This window comes from Plecotus auritus, assembly GCF_963455305.1.
Source record: "Plecotus auritus genome assembly, chromosome: 6".
NCBI classification, from domain to species: domain Eukaryota; kingdom Metazoa; phylum Chordata; class Mammalia; order Chiroptera; family Vespertilionidae; genus Plecotus; species Plecotus auritus.
The window spans coordinates 41,231,501-41,250,601 of NC_137773.1; the positions used below are offsets into that span (position 1 = coordinate 41,231,501).

General features: G+C 41.0%; 1 protein-coding gene across 2 annotated transcripts in view; it reads left to right on the forward strand.

The window, feature by feature from the left end:
* ADAD1 (adenosine deaminase domain containing 1) overlaps window positions 1-19,101 on the forward strand; it is a gene marked incomplete at both ends in the record, with an annotated part of 41,872 nt that overhangs the window by 6,885 nt on the left and 15,886 nt on the right. The window contains 5 exons of one of the 2 annotated variants that reach the window (XM_080675371.1): window positions 2,150-2,218; window positions 6,374-6,499; window positions 10,069-10,192; window positions 12,182-12,352; window positions 13,273-13,502. In XM_080675371.1, coding sequence (XP_080531497.1) covers window positions 2,150-2,218; window positions 6,374-6,499; window positions 10,069-10,192; window positions 12,182-12,352; window positions 13,273-13,502 — 720 coding nt within the window. The remainder of the gene's footprint in view (window positions 1-2,149; window positions 2,219-6,373; window positions 6,500-10,068; window positions 10,193-12,181; window positions 12,353-13,272; window positions 13,503-19,101) is intronic. The other variant, XM_080675372.1, reaches the window with a different exon arrangement.

Consider the following 19,101-nt stretch of genomic DNA (forward strand, 5'->3'; position numbering starts at 1 on the left):
CATTCCCAGTAGGGGGTGTGCAGGAGGCAGCTGATTGATGTTTCTCTCATCAGTGTTTCTAACTCTCTATCCCTCTCCCTTCTTCTCTGTAAAAAAAATCAATAAAATATATTTTTAAAAAAGAATTTTCCTTGGACCTTCAACTATATAACGATCTCTAAGTTGTTTTCCTACCTTCGCCCATGTCTCTACATTTACCTTTCCTTCCTCAGGAAACCATGGGCAAGTTTTATTTACAAAATCCAACAAATTGAAAAGCTGTTGATACCTCACAGAACAGCCCTGTGCTTGGAGCATAGCCTTACATATAAGTTATTTTCCTGCGATCCTGAATTTCCCATGTTTTACACCTAGCTATTACTAAACTGTGCTCCTTACCTTACTTTTTGCTTTCTGCACGTGCTTTACTGGAGCGTCCTATCACCTTGCAATTGTAGTTCCCCCGTACTCAGGCCCCATGTTGGGTGCCACATGTGCTGTGCCAGCACGGCCAAGGGTGAACCTGAGGAGGGGCGGTGAAAGATTAAAGAAGACAGACAGAGAATACAGCTGGGGCTCAGCGGATCTCCCATGCCTGGATGAGGACACAGAAAGATCCAGCCTGCAAGCTGAGGCTTTATTTTATAGTCTGAGAAAAAAAAGGAAGTGGTCAACATAGTTACAGTGTTCGTGTGAGTTTCACTTGTTTTGGCAGCACTTACTGCACCTCCCACAGCCCATTAGCTACATAGGAAGGACTAGGGAGGGCTATAAGTTTAAGCTTGCTTATGCTAAGAGGGCTCTGCCCTCCAAGCTGGGACTTGTTTGTGGCCCTGCCACAGGTCAATCCGAGGCTTGACCCTATAGCCGCTCGCAAAATAACCTCTTTTCAGAACGTCACATGTTAAAAAACAAGCTCTATCCTATGTAATAATAGAGAAATATGCAAATTAGCCGGGACACCATACATCACGACCGAACAGCAGGGACCTGAGGCTGCATGGCGCCTGGCCTGGGCAAGGGGCCTCAGGCCACAACCCCTGCCCCACGAGGCTTGACGGTGAACCTTGGGCCACGCCCCCCCACCTGGCAGGGTTTGGTGGAGGACCTCAGGCCACGGCCCCCAACCGGCAGGGCTTGATGGGGGAACTCAGGCTGCGCCCCTCACCCAGCAGGGCTTGACGGGAACTCAGGCCACTCCCTGCACCCAGCGGGGCTTGATGGGAGACCTCAGGCTGTGCCCTCCCCACTTGGCAGGGCTTGATGGGGACCTCAGGCCATGCCCCCCTGCCTGACAAGCCTTGATGGGGACCTCAGGCTGCGCTGCCCCTGTGCCAGGCCGGGGAACATCAGGCCATGCCCCCGCCCAGCAGGGCTTGACAGGGGACCTCAGGTCTCGCCGTCCCCCCACCCCAGCACTGGGCCGGGGGACCTGAGACTGCACCCCCACCTGGTGCCAGGCCAGGGGACCTGAGGCTGCACCCCATGCCCGGAGGGGCTTGACAAGGGTGGGCCGGCTGGGTCTGGGTCTCACCTAATTGGGGTGGGGCTGGCCAGGTCTGGGTCTCCTGCGTTTTCGAAGCATGTGTGGGTGGTGGGCGAGGACTTGACTCTAGGTCAGCCGTGGGCAAACTACGGCCCACGGGCCGGATCCGGCTGTTCTATCTGGTTCTCTTGCTCTCCCCTCCGTTCCTTTACTTTGAATTTATATTAGTTCACACAAACACTCCATCCATGCTTTTGTTCCGGCCCTCCGGTCCAGTTTAAGAACCCATTGTGGCCCTTGAGTCAAAAAGTTTGCCCACCCCTGCTCTAGGTCCTGCGGCATGCCCCAGACTCTGACAGGAGGGAGATTTTCATATACATTTTACTAGTTTTTCATCTCTGACACTTCTATTATAGAGAAAGGGCAAATGGCAATATTAAAAAATTCCTCTAATTCCCTTTTAATGTGCATGAATTTTGTGCACCAGGCCACTAGTAGTAGCATAAGATTAGGAAACCCAGAACTGTGTTTGAGACTTGGCTAATGGGTATTTGGTCTAGAGTTGGCAGAAATATAGAGAAGAAAGTAATCATTCTTGGATTGCTGTTGTATTACAGAATAGTAAGGTACCTGCTCTGTGGAACAATGAATTTTATGTTTCCTTATATGTTTGTTTACTTACAGGTCCTCCTCCTATCCCTGCAGAACCTGCTGCTTCACCTGAACCAGCATACGTTTCAAAGGTGCATTATGGTAGGAAGTTCTTTATGGTGTTCCTTTTTAGCAGAGTAATGCAATTAAAAATGATAACATATAATTAAAATATGCATAAATATGAAAATATACATCAGTATTTTATCATTCAAACCTAACATACTTCCACAAAGAGGAAAATTTTATATGCTGCTAAAAATTAGAGAAATGGGGAATGGAGAAGAAAGATGGAAGAAATGCCTTTTTCCTAGAAGGAGATAGTTCATCAGTTTCATGTAACTACTTTTTTGAGAATTCTTTGCTTTGGTGGGCTTATCCTATATAATAAAGAGATAATATACAAATTGACCATCACTCCAACACACAAGATGGCCACCCCTATGTGGTCAAAAAAGGCCGCCCCCATGTGGACACAAGATGGCCGGCAGGGGAGGGCAGTTGTGGGCGACCAGGCCCGCAGGGGAGGGCAGTTGGGAGGGACAAGGCCTGCAGGAGAGGGCAGTTGGGAGGGACCAGGCCTGCAAGGGAGGCCAGTTGGGGGTGATCAGGCCTGCAGGGGAGGGCAGTTAGGGGTGACCGGGTTGGCAGGGGAGGACAGTTAGGGGCGACCAGGCCTGCAGGGAGGACAGTTGGGGGCAACCAGGCCTGCAGGGGAGGGCAGTTGGGGGCAACCAGGCCCGCAGGGGAGGGCAGTTGGGGGCAACCAGGCCCGCAGGGGAGGGCAGTTGGGGGCAACCAGGCCCGCAGGGGAGGGCAGTTGGGGGCGACCAGGCCTGCAGGGGAGGGCAGTTGGGGGCGACCAGGCCCGCAGGGGAGGGCAGTTGGGGGTGACCAGGCCGGCAGGGGAGGGCAGTTGGGGGCGACCAGGCCGGCAGGGGAGGGCAGTTGGGCGCGACCAGGCTGGCAGGGGAGGGCAGTTAGGGGCAACTAGGTGGCAAGGGAGGGCAGTTAGGGGCGATCAGGTCAGCAGGGGAGGGCATTTTGGGGCAATTAGGCCATCAGGGGAGCAGTTAGGCATTGATCAGGCTGGCAGGGGAGTGGTTAGGGGGCAGTCAGGCAGGCAGGCAGGTGAGTGGTTGGGAGCCAGCAGTCCTGGATTGTGAGGGGGATGTCCGACTGCCCGTTTAGGCCGGATCCTACTGGGATCGAGCCTAAACGGGCAGTCGGACATCCCTTGAGGGGTCCCAGATTGGAGAGGGTGCAGGCTGGGCTGAGCGACACGAAACTCCCCCTCCCCCGTGCACAAATTTCGTGCACCGGGCCTCTAGTCATTAATGAAAACCAATGGCTTTCTGGTGCTTGATGGTTGGGAGATTCATGTCAAATAGTTTATCCACATTTTTTTAATGGTAGTTACTTGTCACTGAAGCCCCCTAAAAACAACAATTGCAGTTGCAGTTACTCTTTGTGTGACCTAGGAATGGATACTTTTCTATGCATCTAATTTCTCCATATGTAAAATGGCCAGAATAGTAATTACCTCACAGGGGTTATTAAGAGGAGTGTAAAGTATTTAGATCTGGGACTGGCATATTGTAGATGCTCACTAGATGGTAACTTTTTCATGTTCAACATTGTGTGGTTGTTACTGTATACAGTTCCCATTAGGTTAGGAATCCCCTGCACAACAGGAAAGCATTCTTAATTTCTACATTGTCTACATAGTAGTAACACTTCAGATTTTAAAGTTACAGTACTTGTAGAATTAAAATGAAAAATAGAAAGTCTCTTTTCTATATCTGGAGATTAGGATTTGAGAACAGTTTTATCCCTAATGCTTTGTTTTCCATTATTTTTGTAAAACAAAGAGGCTTTGCACATTTGTCTGCTTGTACAGAGTGAAAGGTCAGGCCAGAGAAGAGAGGCACATTTGCAAGGACTAGACCTAATGGTCCTGAGAATCAATGAGCAGAAGGGCAGTGAAGGGCCCCATCCAACAGTAGTGACTTTTTAACATGGCAAGGAGCTCTGGTCTTTTTTTTTTCAGCCTCTGTGGACATTTTAAATGAATAGTGTGACAGAATTCCAGGTCAGTGGTTGGCATAAAACACAGATTACTAGTACCTTGAAAAACAGATCAGTCTGTGAGGAAGAAAGAGTATGTGGTTAACTGTATGTACAAGGAAACACAGGAGTAGAGTCAGGTTTGCTACGAGTTGGTGTCAGAAAAGGGAGAACAAACACCATCCTTCAAGTGTATGTTTAAACACAGGAATGGATGTTACCACTTATGAAGAAAAAGATTTTCACCTACAAAAATCTGAACAGCTCCTGCTGGGCCAGTTATAGGTTATCACTATTTCATAGCTTGTTTACTTGGCCATATTTCTAACTGTACCATATCTTCATAAAAAATAGTGATATTTTGGCTCTGAAGACAGGTTCACCTTATGTAGTAGAGATTACTTGAAATTAACAACTTAGAATCAAAGAGATGTTTTAATTGGCATCATGTGTCATTTTATGTCACCCTTTATTTCCAGTAATTTGTGAGAACATTTTATTCCCTCAGTAGCCAGCACACATTTAGAGGGAATAAGGAGCATTGCCTTTGCTCCTTATTCCTTCACATGCACCCTAGTAAGACACACATTTACTAAGATCTGATTATGTTAACAACTAGAGGCCCAATGCACAAAATTCGTGCAAGGGGCTTGGCCCTCACAACCCCACTTCGTTTGGAAGGTCATCCGGAAGTACGTATAGAAGAACGTCCAAAAAGATGCCCGGAAGGTCATTTGGCTGTCTGGTCTAATTAGCATATTACACTTTTATTATTATAGATATTCATTAGTTCCTGTAACACTAAGATCAAAAGGTGTATCTGATATTGCTAACTCACAAATATTATTTATCTTATAAAACTTTTTAATGTGTAGAAAAACAGCTCTTGGCAAACATAATTCTTGTCTGTCAGTTCTAATTGCAGTGTATTTTTCTATTCTATATCATAACACAAAATAATTGTTAACTGTTTAGGATGTGATTAAATATAGCAGAGTACATTCATTCTACAGAACTAATAAGAGAATGAGGTGTGTAGCACTAATGTATACCCTTGAGTGATGTTCAGGACCAAGAAAATACAAAAAGTAGTGTTTTATTTTTGAAGGTGATTTATACTTACAGATTATTTTTCAGAATATTGATAACAACCTGGTAATAGTGGTTGCATTTGGAGAAGGAATGATTACTTTCTTCTATATACTTCTGCCAACTCTAGACCATCAAATGCCCATTAGCGAAGTCTCAAACATTTCTGGGTTTCCTAATCTTACACTCTCTTCTGAATGTATATCTCTTGTATTGCTGTTTCAGTTAAAAAAAATAGTTAAGTTTTAAAATGTCACTAAATTGAATACTGCTTCTCTTGTATCTCTTGGTGGTAAGCAGAGCCAAGTTGCTGAGTCCTCCTCATTCATATTTTTTACTACATAAGGAACAAAACCAGATTTACACACCACACATTGATGATTTTGACCAATTTGAGTGAAATATATGTTAGCATGCAATTACAGTAATAATTTGCTTCTCCACATGGTATACTCTGTGATTAGTTAAGAGAACATAGCCAGGAGTTCATTCTCCTCCCACCCCCGAATTTTATTTTGTAATTAACTATCTGACTATTCTTTTGCTCTTTTTGATAATGTGACTTTACCTGTTTTTGTCCAGAAGGGAGCATTAACAATATTAACAACAACAAAAAATTCAAGTTTTAAAAATACAAACAAAAACATATAAATGACCTAACTGAAATGAGTTGTATCCAGTTAGCAGAATATTAGCTGAGAATGCAAACATAACACTTTTATTATGTGTGCCTATATATATATACTGTATAGGCACACATAATAAAAGTGTGTGTATATATATATATATGCGCGCGCGCACACACACACACACACACACACACACACATATATTTTAATTCTCATCTGAGGGCATGCTTTTATTGATTATTTTAGAGAGAGGGAGAGAAAGGATCATCAATGTGAGAATAAAACATCTCTCAGTTGCTTTTCACACTCGCCCCGACAAGGGATCGAACCCACAATCATGACATAAACTTTCTTACATATCTTTATAAATTATTAACTTCTTCAGTTGTGAGATTATAATAGGATAATAGAGGTCTCTGGGAGAAAGTATGATGTTGTTTAAATTCATACTGCATTTGATTTGTTTTTCTAGAAAGGAGACACATGCAATATGCAAAGATTTCTCATATTGTTAAAGAAACATTTAATCAACTAATTTCTAGTCATTCAGAATATGTGAAATGTAGCAATTCATTGGCTGCCTTTGTAATCGAAAGAGGTAAGTCCAAATATTTGGGATGTGTTGGTGTGTAGAAAAACTATGAATGATCTGAACTATACTATTGTAATATTTTAATTATCTTTGCTCCTATTGACAATGGTGTTTATTGATTTGAAGTGTCCTTTTCTAGTAGGTGTGGGTCATTAACACAAAGGTTCTTAAAGCTAGACAAAGTATACTGACCAGTAACTAATAGACACCTATAGAATGGTTAAATGCCTAACATTTTGAATGATAATTCCACAATTTAATAATCTGAAATCTAACTCACATTATAACAAACGTTGAGAAGGGCTCTGTAAAAATCAACATACTTTCTTCATTATCAAGTAAGAAAAGATTAAAATATAAAAAACTGTGAACCATCTGGTTTTTCTTGTGGATATTATGTGTGATTCCAACTACATTTTATATTTTATTTACTCTAATGCTATAAATTGATCATTAATTAAAAGTGTTTGAATTCTATATTCATCTCTGAATAAGATATTAAAGATGATATAAAACAATTTGAGATTTGGTTTCTATTAAGTCCAAGATAATAAAAATTAAAAACTGTTTTCTATAATCCAAAAGTGCATGAGAATTCATGGATAGGAAAGACCTGATTGGGTTAAAATTTTTGGGAACAGGGGAGACTTAAGCTGGATCTTTAAGGGTTAATAAGGTTTGGATAATTAGAAGAAAGGAAGACATTTTTAGAGAAAAAGAGACTGACACACACACAGACAGGAGGGAAGAGAGCAGCAGTGAAACACTGTGCATGGGACAGTGATGGAGAACTTCATTGCAAGTGCAGAAGAATATGTATGAGGCATAATACAAAATAGTTAAGTTGATAAGATGTTACCAGATTATGGAGTGGCTTAAAAGTTGGATTTAATGAGGTTGAAAGTAAACTGGGAGATTTTTGAACAGGGATTGATAATGTATCCCAGTTGTTGAAAACATTAGTGTCAAACTCAGTTCTGCTACTTCAGTGACTTTGGGCAAGTTATATACGTAACATCTCTCTGCTTCAATTTCTTCTCATTTCTTAAAAATAGAAATCATAACTTTTACTTCACTGAGTTGTTAGGGTTAGATATGATAATGTAAATAAAATATTTAGCCTAGTACTTAAGTGTTTAGTAAAAGTTTAATAAATTACATTTGTGATGATTAAGATAATTGATATTTAAGCAATAATAGTAACACTATTCTTAAAAAACATTACAAGGATCGAATCTGAATTAGGGAATCACAGCTAAGATGGTTGTGATGGTGTACCTGCATTAGAGTTGAGATAGACATGAACATGAAGAGAAAGATATTTTTAAAAAAACATTATTTGAAGTTTACATGGGAGAATGGTGTTTTCATATACACAGGGAAGCTGATGTGAAGTTGTGGGGAGAAGAGCGTGGAAGAGAAGAGTAATCTGGTTTTAGAGTAACTCACACAATCAATACACACTTGAATATATTCTTAGAAACCTCAAATGGGTGTTCCTCACTTCCCAGCGAGCCCATCTGCAGCGGACTTGGTCACACATTCCCTGTGATGGCAATCTCATACTTTTCCTGTGTTCTCAAATATCCCATAACCTCTCTTCCATTCTTGCTGTCACCTAATGGCCTTGCCTCATGGTTTTTAATTGGGTCTATAAGAAGCTATCAAATCCAGACTTTTTTCTGTCCTCTGTCACCATATCTGTGTACTTTGCTGCTCTTGTATCCACCTTTTTTCTACTGTTGGAGTGGAGGAGGGATCTCTTCTCCTAAAGACTAATCCCTCCCCTTAAATTCTATTTCTGTTCTCCTCCCATCTTGATGAATGCCATTTTAAGGTATCCCCTCTTTCCTGCATCCTCAAGCTTTAGTATCTGCATGAAACATTTCAGGTCGAATTACAGAGCTGAGAAAAAAGCTGAATTCTTGGCCACACTATTGCCCTTTATTAAGTCAGAAGTTACATAACCATCCCAGAACTTCCCTTATTACCACCTCCCACACCTACTGGATGGAGCAGCTGCACTATCCACTCCTACCCTTCCTCTAGCATTCTCCATCTCAGTAAATGGCATTCACCCAGTTGCTGAGCCAGACTAAGAATCAAAGTCATCCATTCTTTATCCCCTTCCCTAACACCCTAGAATTGATCTCTAAGTCCTTTTGATTATATCCCCAAACTATACCTCAGATCTGATAATTCTTTCCCATTTAACCCCCATCATTTGAGACTCAAGTTATCTCTTACCTGGATTACTCTAACAGGCCTCCCTAATTTATTTCTTGGACCCTACATATGGCATCCCCACACAGAGGATGTGACCCACTATGGTGTTTGCTGCCTTAAGTAGCTTTGCCATAGCTTTTTGGTGAAACCCACAAACTCCTTAACATGGTTTTGATGCCTTTTGCTCTAACATCATATGCCATGCCCTTCACTGCCCTCTACCAAAGCAGCCATACTGTCTCTCTTAGCCCAGGGTCTACATGAGCTACTTTTTGCCTAAATAACTCTTTACCTCACCCCCATGCTGCTTATTCCTCATCCTGAAACTTACATTTCCTTTTCAGAGGGAGGGATTCTGCAGCTGGTCTGCAAGAGATGATATTTCCCTCTTATTCTTTACATCAGTCCCATGCTTGTTTCCTCCAAGGCCATTGTCACAATTGGTGGTTTGTTTAGTCTTTTTTCTGTCTCCTATTAGAAGTTTCATGAGGGTGTCTGGCTGAGCTTTTTATTCCCAGCACCTACTTCAGTACTTGTTAGTACTGGTTAGGACCTCAATAATTTTTTTTAATTTAATGGAAGTCTTTTAGGTAGTTGCAAATGGGAAACGGAACTTTGTTTGAAAGACTAAGAGGAGAGATTTTCTGAAAGCATCAATGCTGAAGTGAAAGACAGAATGAGCAGGATATTCAGAGGAGAATATTTAGAGAAAAAGAGCAATGAACTAGTGACCAGGCTATATAGAAAGACCCCAAGGTTAGGTGTGAAAGAAAGGAATAAGTGTCTTTTCTGAGCATAGTGTCAAGAGAATCTCAAACAGGATGCAGCAAAAGTAAATGGAACAAAACTACTGGAAAGAGCATAGGTGCTTGTTTCTTCAAAACAAAACAAAAAACAAAAACAAAAAACATTTCAATAGCACAAAGAAATAAACTAGAAATTGGTTTGTAAAGAGTCTGAGTCGATTAAAAAAATGTTAGAGGCACTATCTATAATTTGCTTAATACAGTAATAGAAGGGCAAATGAAGTCTCTTAGCAAGCCCAATAAATCTAGATGAAAAAGAATAGGTGCATATTGGAAAACCAAGGATATCTGGTGATTCTGGTGCTCTTGGTAAAAATTGAGATGAAAAATCATAATATAAAATATGCTGTTTTAATTAAGCTATTGAAGTATTGTTAAATTTTTGCTTATTAGAAGACTCTCAAACTTGTATTTGAAATTGTAGAATTATTTTTTCATTTTTTTCAGTCAGTATATTTTACTAACTTTAAAATGGTAAGCTAGATTTTGAACCTAGGAAGAGAAAGGTCAGAATAACCTGCTGCTGTACCTGCTCCCCTCTAGCTGGACGTTACGAAGTTGTGGCTCTCGGCACAGGCGAGTATAACTACAGCCAGTGCATTAAGCCGGATGGAAGAGTGTTGCATGACACACATGCTGTTGTTACGGCAAGAAGGTCTCTCCTTAGGTAGGTAACAGACACAGTAAATGCTGTCAAATATTAATGCTCTCAATCCATGTAAATAATGTCTTTATTTACAAATGGAATTTGACTGATATTGGAGCCAAGGATGTGACAGTCTCTTATTTATCCAATGATCTGATTATTTCCATGTCACTTTTGGAAACCTCGTCATAGAAACTGTGATGTAGCTTTATTATCAAGACATTATGATTCCAGTACTAAGAGTCCTACAACCTTTTTAAGGATAAAAATATCATCTTTATTACCAATGAAAGTAATTGGAGAGTATAGCTTTAGATCTAGACCAAGTAGGGTTGGCAGTATTTCACCCCTGAATTAACCATACTTATCCAAAGTAGCACCAGAAATGGATGGGTTTCCATTCATGAGGGCTGTGCAAATTTACCATGTAACAGAGTGTACATAAGGGCATCTTTAGACCGGCAGATCTCAAAGAGAAAGTGAGAAAGGGGATGAGAGGAGCATGCCTAGTTTCTTTCTCCAAACTCATCAGTCACTCCATTCCTTGAGAGGCAGGAGGGAGAAGCCAGGTTATGTTACTGATTGGAAATCTCTGTGAAACAGAAGTGGAAAGTAAGTGTTACTCCCGCAGTATCTACCAACTTTTGCTTCTCTTATCCCATTAAACTTATTTTACATAAAACATTTTAATGGAAATTTTCATATACTCATAAGTGAGAATAGGATAATGGATTGCTAGAGTGGTTTTTGTTGTTAATCCTCACTGGAGAATATTTTTCCATTGATTTTTAGAAAGAATGGAAGGGAGGGGGAGATACAGAGAGAGAGAGAAACATCGATGTGAGAGTCACATGGATTGGTTGCCTCCTGAAAGAACCCCAACCAGGGATGGGGATTGAGCCTACAATTGAGGTACCTGCCCTTGATCGGAATTGAACCTAGGACCCTTCAGTCCGAGGGCTGACATTCTATCCACTGAACCAGACCAGCTAGGAGTGGAGTGTTTTCTTTTTTTTTTTTTTCCAACAAATTTAACTATATGACTTTATCTGAAACACGTATGTATCTCTGATTATAAGGAAGGAATCCTATCCTATATAATAAAAGCCTAATATTCAAATTGACCAAACAGCAGAACGACTGGTGGAACGACTGGTCACTATGACATGCACTGAACACCAGGGGGCAAACGCTTAACGCAGGAGCTGCCCCCAGCCCACAGGCCCTAGGCCAGCCAAGGCAGGTGCCAGCAGGGGCCCCCAGATCACCCCACCAGTTGCCCCACAGATTGGCCCTGATTGCTGGACAGGCCTAGGGACCCTATCCATGCACGAATTTCGTGCATCGGGCTTCTAGTAATCTTAAAAAGGAAGTTTGGGGGGACTCCATTAAAGCAATGCAACTCATTGTCCTCCCATCCCCTTAGTGCTATTTGTATTATTGACCTCTTTAAAGATGCCTCTTCTGGATTCATTTCTTTCCATGGTTGGCATTGTTATGTACTGATGCTTAATTTTTCTATCATTTACATATTCTTGATATTAGGATTAAAATCATTTTTAATAAGCAGAATAGTGTTTGCCCCTGATTTGATTAGTAGTATCTTTTAGAAGATCTGCTTCACTTTTTAATACAACTATGGTCTTCATTTTATTAATTAGTTGTAAAAACACCACTATGCTTTTGTGTTTTTATCTTCAAAATCTGAGAAAGGAAGGAGGAATTGATAGGAAAATGAGTCTTTTGCAGGATATGATAGCTGAGGACTCAAATGTGAGAGCAGAGTGGTAGTCAAGGAAGAATTGTACTTTAAGGCAGGTCATGGGGCAGACTTGGCTCCAGTTGAGGACTTCTCAAGAGACTGATTCTTCATTAAATAAGGCTAAGATTATTTTAGGAGTTCTTATCAATTTACATGTACAGTGCTCATGACACATAGGAATATGATGCTCATTAAGATAATTACTTTTAAATTGTATAACTTGATAAAGTTATTACTCATTTTTTTAGGTACTTTTATAGACAACTTTTACTCTTCTACAGCAAAAATCCTGCTATGATGGAAAAATCAATTTTTTGTACAGAACCAGCTTCGAATTTACTCACTGTCAAACAGAATATCAATGTTTACCTCTATATGAACCAATTGCCTAAAGGGTCAGCCCAGATTAAGTCACAGTTGTAAGTATTACAGAAGTTGTTTTTAAAAGCAATTGGAATGGCCATGTCAGGTATTCTGAATCCCTTCAGCAGTAGCACAAGTAAAATCATATCTTACATATTTCCCTCCAGCCTTGATGTGTTATTTGTAGACTACAAGAGGCCACAAATTCTGTCTCCCTCCCCTCCACTCAATCTGATCTATTACTACTAATTAAATACGGATGTACTTCAGCACCTGCTTTTCTGTGCTATTGAAATCTTCTTTCTAGTTGGAAGAACTCATAAACTTTAGAAAAGTATGGATTTATGCATTCTTCACATACTAATACAGGAGTTAAGGGATGCATTTTGTTTTTCTGGTGAGTGTATGGCCAAAACTTCATTATCTTGATGAATGGATAGCCTTAGCATGAAAATTAAACAATACAGAGAAGCACAAAGAAAGTAAAATTCTCTTGAAGTCGACCATCTTAAAAATACTTTTACTAACACCTTTAAAAAGAAGGACAATGAGTGTTACTGGAGAGAAACTTAAAGAAAAGTAATTTTAGATTTTATTGTTTTAACATTGTATTGGAGATTGGATAAAAATAGTCAGTTTTCTTTTTAAAAATTCCTTTATTTTGTAGTTTTAGAAAAATTTCATACAGAAAAAAATAACTCACTATGGTAAGGGCAAAAATATTAGGTTTTTCTTTGATTTTAAGACACATAAAGAATGGCAATAATATGAAATTTATCTTTGTCGGAATATCTAAATGTGGCTATTTTCTGTTTGGAACCAGGTCACTCCATTCCTACCTTGCTTTGGGTTTGCATCTGTTATTGGAATTAAATGTACACTGACCAGTTAAACATGTTCAAGAACAATTCTTAGATACATGTAACTTTTATTTTGTCAGCTTTGTTTTTTAAAGGAAGAAATTTTCTTTCTTCAGGCGTCTTAATCCACATTCAATATCTGCATTTGAAGCCAATGAAGAACTGAGTCTCCATGTTGCTGTTGAAGGCAAAATTTATCTGACTGTCTACTGTCCTGCAGATGTTGCCAATAGAGTAAGCAGTATGTCCTCAAGTGACAAACTGATGAAATGGGAAGTGCTTGGTGTACAGGGGGCACTGCTGAGTCACTTCATACAGCCAGTTTATATCAGTGGCATAGTTGTCGGTGAGTGGGCTCAGTACCTCCTGTTGCTTTTACAAGGAAATACACTGTATTTATCAGTATAAAATCAGGTTGTCCATATGTGATGTTTTATTTAAGGGGGAAAAAAAACACAGCCACTGTTTTGTTGAGCTTTTCATTTCATGGTAACTTGGAATCACGCTTAAGTGACTTTTGTTCTTTTGTTTCCTTATCAGAGGCCAATCTCTCTCTCTCTCTCTCTCTCTCTCTCTCTCTCTCTCTCTCTCTCTCTCTATATATATATATATATATATATATATATATATATATATATATAAAAACAGGGAATATGCTAATTAGCCAGGCGGCATGACTGCTCAGGAGGAGGCTGCATCACGATCGCTCAGGAGGAGCTGCGCATCCAGATGGGCGGGCAGGGACTGCGTGCCGCCCCCAGCCCCAGTGGCCGCGGGGAAGCTGGGGCTGGGAGAAGGCCAGAGTGGAGACACAACATACAGAGAGGCTGGGGCTAGGGGTGGGCCGGAGCAGAGACACAACTCACAGGAGCGCCTGCCCCCACCCCAGCGGACACAACCCTGCGGCTGGGGGCAGGCTCCAAGTGGCTTCCACGCAGCGGCTGGCGCTATGTGGGTCAGGTGCGGGTCCTGGCCCCCTGCGGGGTGCCTCCTCGCACAGCGGGAGGCGGCTCTAGTATATAATATTTTAAGTTAGCCAGTTAGATGTATTCTGTCTTGAACTTTTACTTTAGTTTACACAATACTCAATTTTTCCCTTTCTTTTGGAAGATGTTTCCTTGAATTTCTCAAATCTAATAGCTTACATTTAGCTATCCCTGAAATAAAGACATTAGATGCCCATTTTATTTTTTTTATTTTTTTTTATTTTTTTAAAATAAATCTTTATTCAGATTATTACAATTATTTCTCCTTTTTCCCCCCATAGCTCCCCTCCACCCAGTTCCCACCCCACCTTCTGCCCTTACCTCCCCACCACTGTCCTCATCCATAGGTGTATGATTTTTGTCCAGTCACTTCATGAACCCCCCATACCCCTTTCCCCCTGAGAATTATCAGTCCACTCCCTTTCTATGCCCCTGATTCTATTATATTCACCAGATTATTCTGTTCCTCAGGTTTTTAATTCACTTGATTTTTAGGTTCACTTGTTGATAGATATGTATTTGTTGTTCATAATTTTTCTCTTTACTTTTTTCTTCTTCCTCTTCTTTAAGAATACCTTTCAGCATTTCATATAATACTGGTTTGGTGGTGATGAACTCCTTTAGCTTTTTCTTATCTGTGAAGCTCTTTATCTTCCCTTCAATTCTGAATGATAGCTTTGCTGGGTAGAGTAATCTTGGTTGTAGGTTCTTGCTATTCATCACATTGAAAATTTCTTGCCACTCCCGTCTGGCCTGCATAGTTTCTGTTGAGAAGTCAGCTGACAGTCGTATGGGTGCTCCCTTGTAGGTAATTAACTGTTTTTCTCTTGCTGCTTTTAATATTCTCTCTTTGTCTTTTGCTCTTGGCATTTTAATTATAATGTGTCTTGGTGTGGTCCTCTTTGGATTCCTTTTGTTTGGGGTTCTGTGTGCTTCCTGGACTTGTAAGTCTATTTCTTTCACCAGGTGGGGGAAGTTTTCAGTCATTATTTCTTCAAATAGGTTTTCAGTATCTTGCTCTCTCTCTTCTTCTGGCACCCCCATAATTCTGATGTTGGTACGCTTGAAGTTGTCCCAGAGTCTTCTTACACTATCTTCAACTTTTTGGATTTTTTTTTTTGCTTTTTGCTTTTTTGGTTGAGTGTTTTTTGCTTCTTTGTATTTCAATTCTTTGACTTGATTTTTGTGTTCCTCTTGTCTGTTTTTGGGTCTCTGTATAATATTTTTTATTTCAGTCAGTGTATGTTTAATTTCTAGTTGGTCCTTTTTCATATCTTCGAGGGTCTCATTATATTTATCGACCTTTTCTAGGATATTCTTAAAAAGCCTTATAACCGTGGTTTTGAATTCTATATCCAGTCGTTTGTTTTCCTCCATTTCTTTCGTTTGTGATCTGATTCTTTGACGTTGCATTTTCACTCTTCCCTGAGTTGGTAAGGTAGATTTGTGTGCTAGGTTTCCAATATGGCCCAGTGGGTCTGCCTCCCCAGTTAACCTGAGGTGGACACTCTTGGTGCACCCCTTTGTGGACTGTGTGTACAGCCTTGTTGTAATTAAGTCTTTATTGTTGTTGGTATCACTGGGAAGAATTGACCTCCAGGCCAGTTGGCTGTAAGGATCAGCTGTGTCTATGCTGGGAGAAGTTCGGTGCTGGAGACAGCCTTATAGGATTAGACTTGCCAAATTGCAATAGCCTCTGTGCTTAGCTTGGATGGGGTGGAGTCTCAGTCTTGGCTTCCTGTCAGCCTTACCCTTGTGCACACGTGTGCGCCTTCAGACCTCTGCCTTCCCGGCTCCCGAGTCTCCGCCCGAGAGTCCAGACTCCCCCCACAAGAGCGTGAGTCCCCAGGGGCTCGCCTGGAACCGGGGTTCAGTGCAGTCAGAACTGGGGCCCAGTGGAGTCAGAAACCTCCGACTCCCTTCCACGCCTTTGTGCGCACTGGCGTGCGTGCGCGCTTTCAGTCCTCCGCCTTCCCCGGCTCCCGAGTCTCTGCCCGAGAGTCCAGACTCCCCCCACAAGAGCGTGGGTCCCCAGGGGCTCGCCTGGAACCGGGGTTCAGTGCAGTCAGAACTGGGGCCCAGTGGAGTCAGGAATCTCCGACTCCCTTCCACTAGGGAAAGCCTGTGGCAACCTCCGCAGCCTTTGTGCGCACCGGTGCATGCGTGCGCACTTTCAGTCCTCCGCCTTCCCCAGCTCCGGAGTCTCCGCCCGAGAGTCCAGACTCCCCCCGTAAGAGCGTGGGTCCCCAGGGGCTCGCCTGGAACTGGGGTTCAGTGCAGTCAGAACTGGGGTTCAGTGCGGTCGGGGGCTTCCTTCCCCCTTCCGCCAGAGAAAGTCAGCCAGGCTCTCAGCCGCCCTTCCTCTCTGCGCGCACGAAGACCCTTTGCCGTACCTCCAATTCTGTGTGAGCTTTTCTCTTTCCTTCTAATTGTAGAATTTTCACTCAGCCAGCTTTCCTGTGGTTCTGGATGGTGTCCGTTCTGTCTTTTAGTTGTAGTTTTGAAATTGTTGTGCCAGGCAGCAGTTAGGTGCTTACCTATGACGCCATCTTGGTTTCTCCCTAGATGCCCATTTTAGTTATTTCCTACCCTTTTGCTTTTTTCATATATTTAGTTATGATCTTGATCCTCTGCATAGGAAGTAAGTAGAACACAATTTTTCTTTGGTGGGAGATATTACAGAATGCTGTATTTATATTTGAATGGTTTTCCACCAGACTTTATTTCAGTGACAAACAATTTTGGGGCTCATTTCTATAGTTTTCATAGAGTCCTATTTGTTTCCAAGATTTAGGTAATCTTGCGAATCAAGTTAAATACTGTCATTATTTGGCTATTTTTTACTTACTGTTAAACTTGGTAACAATTAGATGTGCAAGCTTTAATACCCACTTTGGTAATATCTTTGTTTTTAGGTGGTGCTATTTCTGTTAAATTTTTTTGTAGTTCTGCATATTTTGTACCCTTTTCTTTAGGAACTTATCTTGTAGGGAATGTTTCTTTAGTTGAATATGTATGTATGATATTCTTGCCATTCAACATTTCATGTAATACTGGTTTGGTGATGATGAACTCCTTTAACTTTTTCTTTTCTAAGAAGCTCTTCATCTGACCTTCAATTCTAAATGATAGCTTTGGTGGGTAGAGTAATCTTGGTTGTAGATCCTTCCTATTCATAACTTGGAATATTTCTTGCCACTCTCTTCTGGTCTGCAAAGTTTCTTTTGAGAAATCAGCTTACAGTTGTATGGGTATTCCCTTGAAGGTTACTAACTGCTTTTCTTGCTGCTTTTAAGATTCTCTCTTTGTCTTTAACCCTTGGCATTTTAATTATGATGTGTCTTGGTGTGGGCTTCTTTGGGTTCCTCTTTTTTTGGGATTCTCTGTGCTTCCTGGACTTATAAGTTAATTTTTTTTTCGCCAGGTAGGGGAAGTTTTCTGTCATTATTCCTTCAAATAGGTTTTCAATATATTGTTGTCTCTATTCTCCTTCTGGCACCCCCATGATGCAAATGTTATTATGCTTGAAGTTGTCCCAGAGGCTCCTTACTCAAATCTTTATACTTTTGGATTTTTTTTTCTTTTTGTCCTTCTGATTGTTTTTTTTTGAAGAGAAAGTGAATTTTTTTAAAATTTTTAAAATAAATCTTTATTGTTCAGATTATTACAGATGTTCCTCTTTTTTCCCCCCCATAGCTCCCCTCAACTCGGTTTTCCCCCCCCCACCCCATGCCCTTACCCCCGCCACTGTCCTCAACTGTAAGTATAAGATTTTTATCTAATCTCTTCCTGCTCCCCTCACACCCCCTTCTCCCCGAGAATTGTCAGTCCACTCCTTTTCTATGCTCCTGATTCTATTATATTCACCAGTTTATTCTGTTCATCAGATTTTTTATTCACTTGATTTTTAAGTTCACTTGTTGATAGATATGTATTTGTTGTTCATAATTTTTATCTTTACCTTTTTCTTCTTCTTCCTCTTCTTAAAGAATACCCTTCAGCATTTCATATGGTCCTGGTTTGGTGGTGATGAACTCCATTAGCTTTTTCTTATCTGTGAAACTCTTTATCTGACCTTCAATTCTAAATGATAGCTTTGCTGGGTAGAGTAATCTTGGTTGTAGGTTCTTGCTATTCATCACTTTGAATATTTCTTGCCACTCCCATCTGGCCTGCATAGTTTCTGTTGAGAAATCAGCTGACAGTCGTATGGGTGCTCCCTTGTAGGTAACTAACCGTTTTTCTCTTGCTGCTTTTAATATTCTCTCTTTTTCTTTTGCTCTTGGCATTTTAATTATGATGTGTCTTGGTGTGGTCCTCTTTGGATTCCTCTTGTATGGGGTTCTGTGTGCTTCCTGAACTTGTAAGTCTATTTCTTTCACCAGGTAGGGAAAGTTTTCTGTCATTATTTCTTCTAATAGGTTTTCAGTATCTTGCTCTCTCTCTTCTTCTGGCACCCCAAAAATTCGGATTTTGGTACGCTTAAAGTTGTCCCAGAGGCTCCTTACACTATCTTCATATTTTTGGATTTTTTCTTTTTGTTTTTCTGGTTGGGTGTTTTTTGTTTCCTCATATTTCAGATCTTTGGTTTGATTCTTGGGGTAAGTTGATCTACAGTTGAGTTTCTGTATATTCTTTATTTTAGACAGTGTATGCTTAATTTCTGACTGGTCCTTTTCCATTTTTTTGGCATTCTCATTAAGATCCTTGAAGGTCTTACTAAGTTCCTTGGAAGTTTCTAGAAGATTCTTGAGTAACCTTATAACCGTGGTTTTGAACTCTATATCCAGTAGTTTGCTTTTCTCCATTTCTTTCATTCATGACATGTTTCTTTGTCTCCGCATTTTGGCTGCTTCCCTGTGTTGATAGAGTGGCTTTGTGTGCTAGGTGTCCTATAGGGCCCAGTGGCTCAGCCTCCCCAATCACCTGAGGTGGACACTCTTGGTACACCCCTTTGTT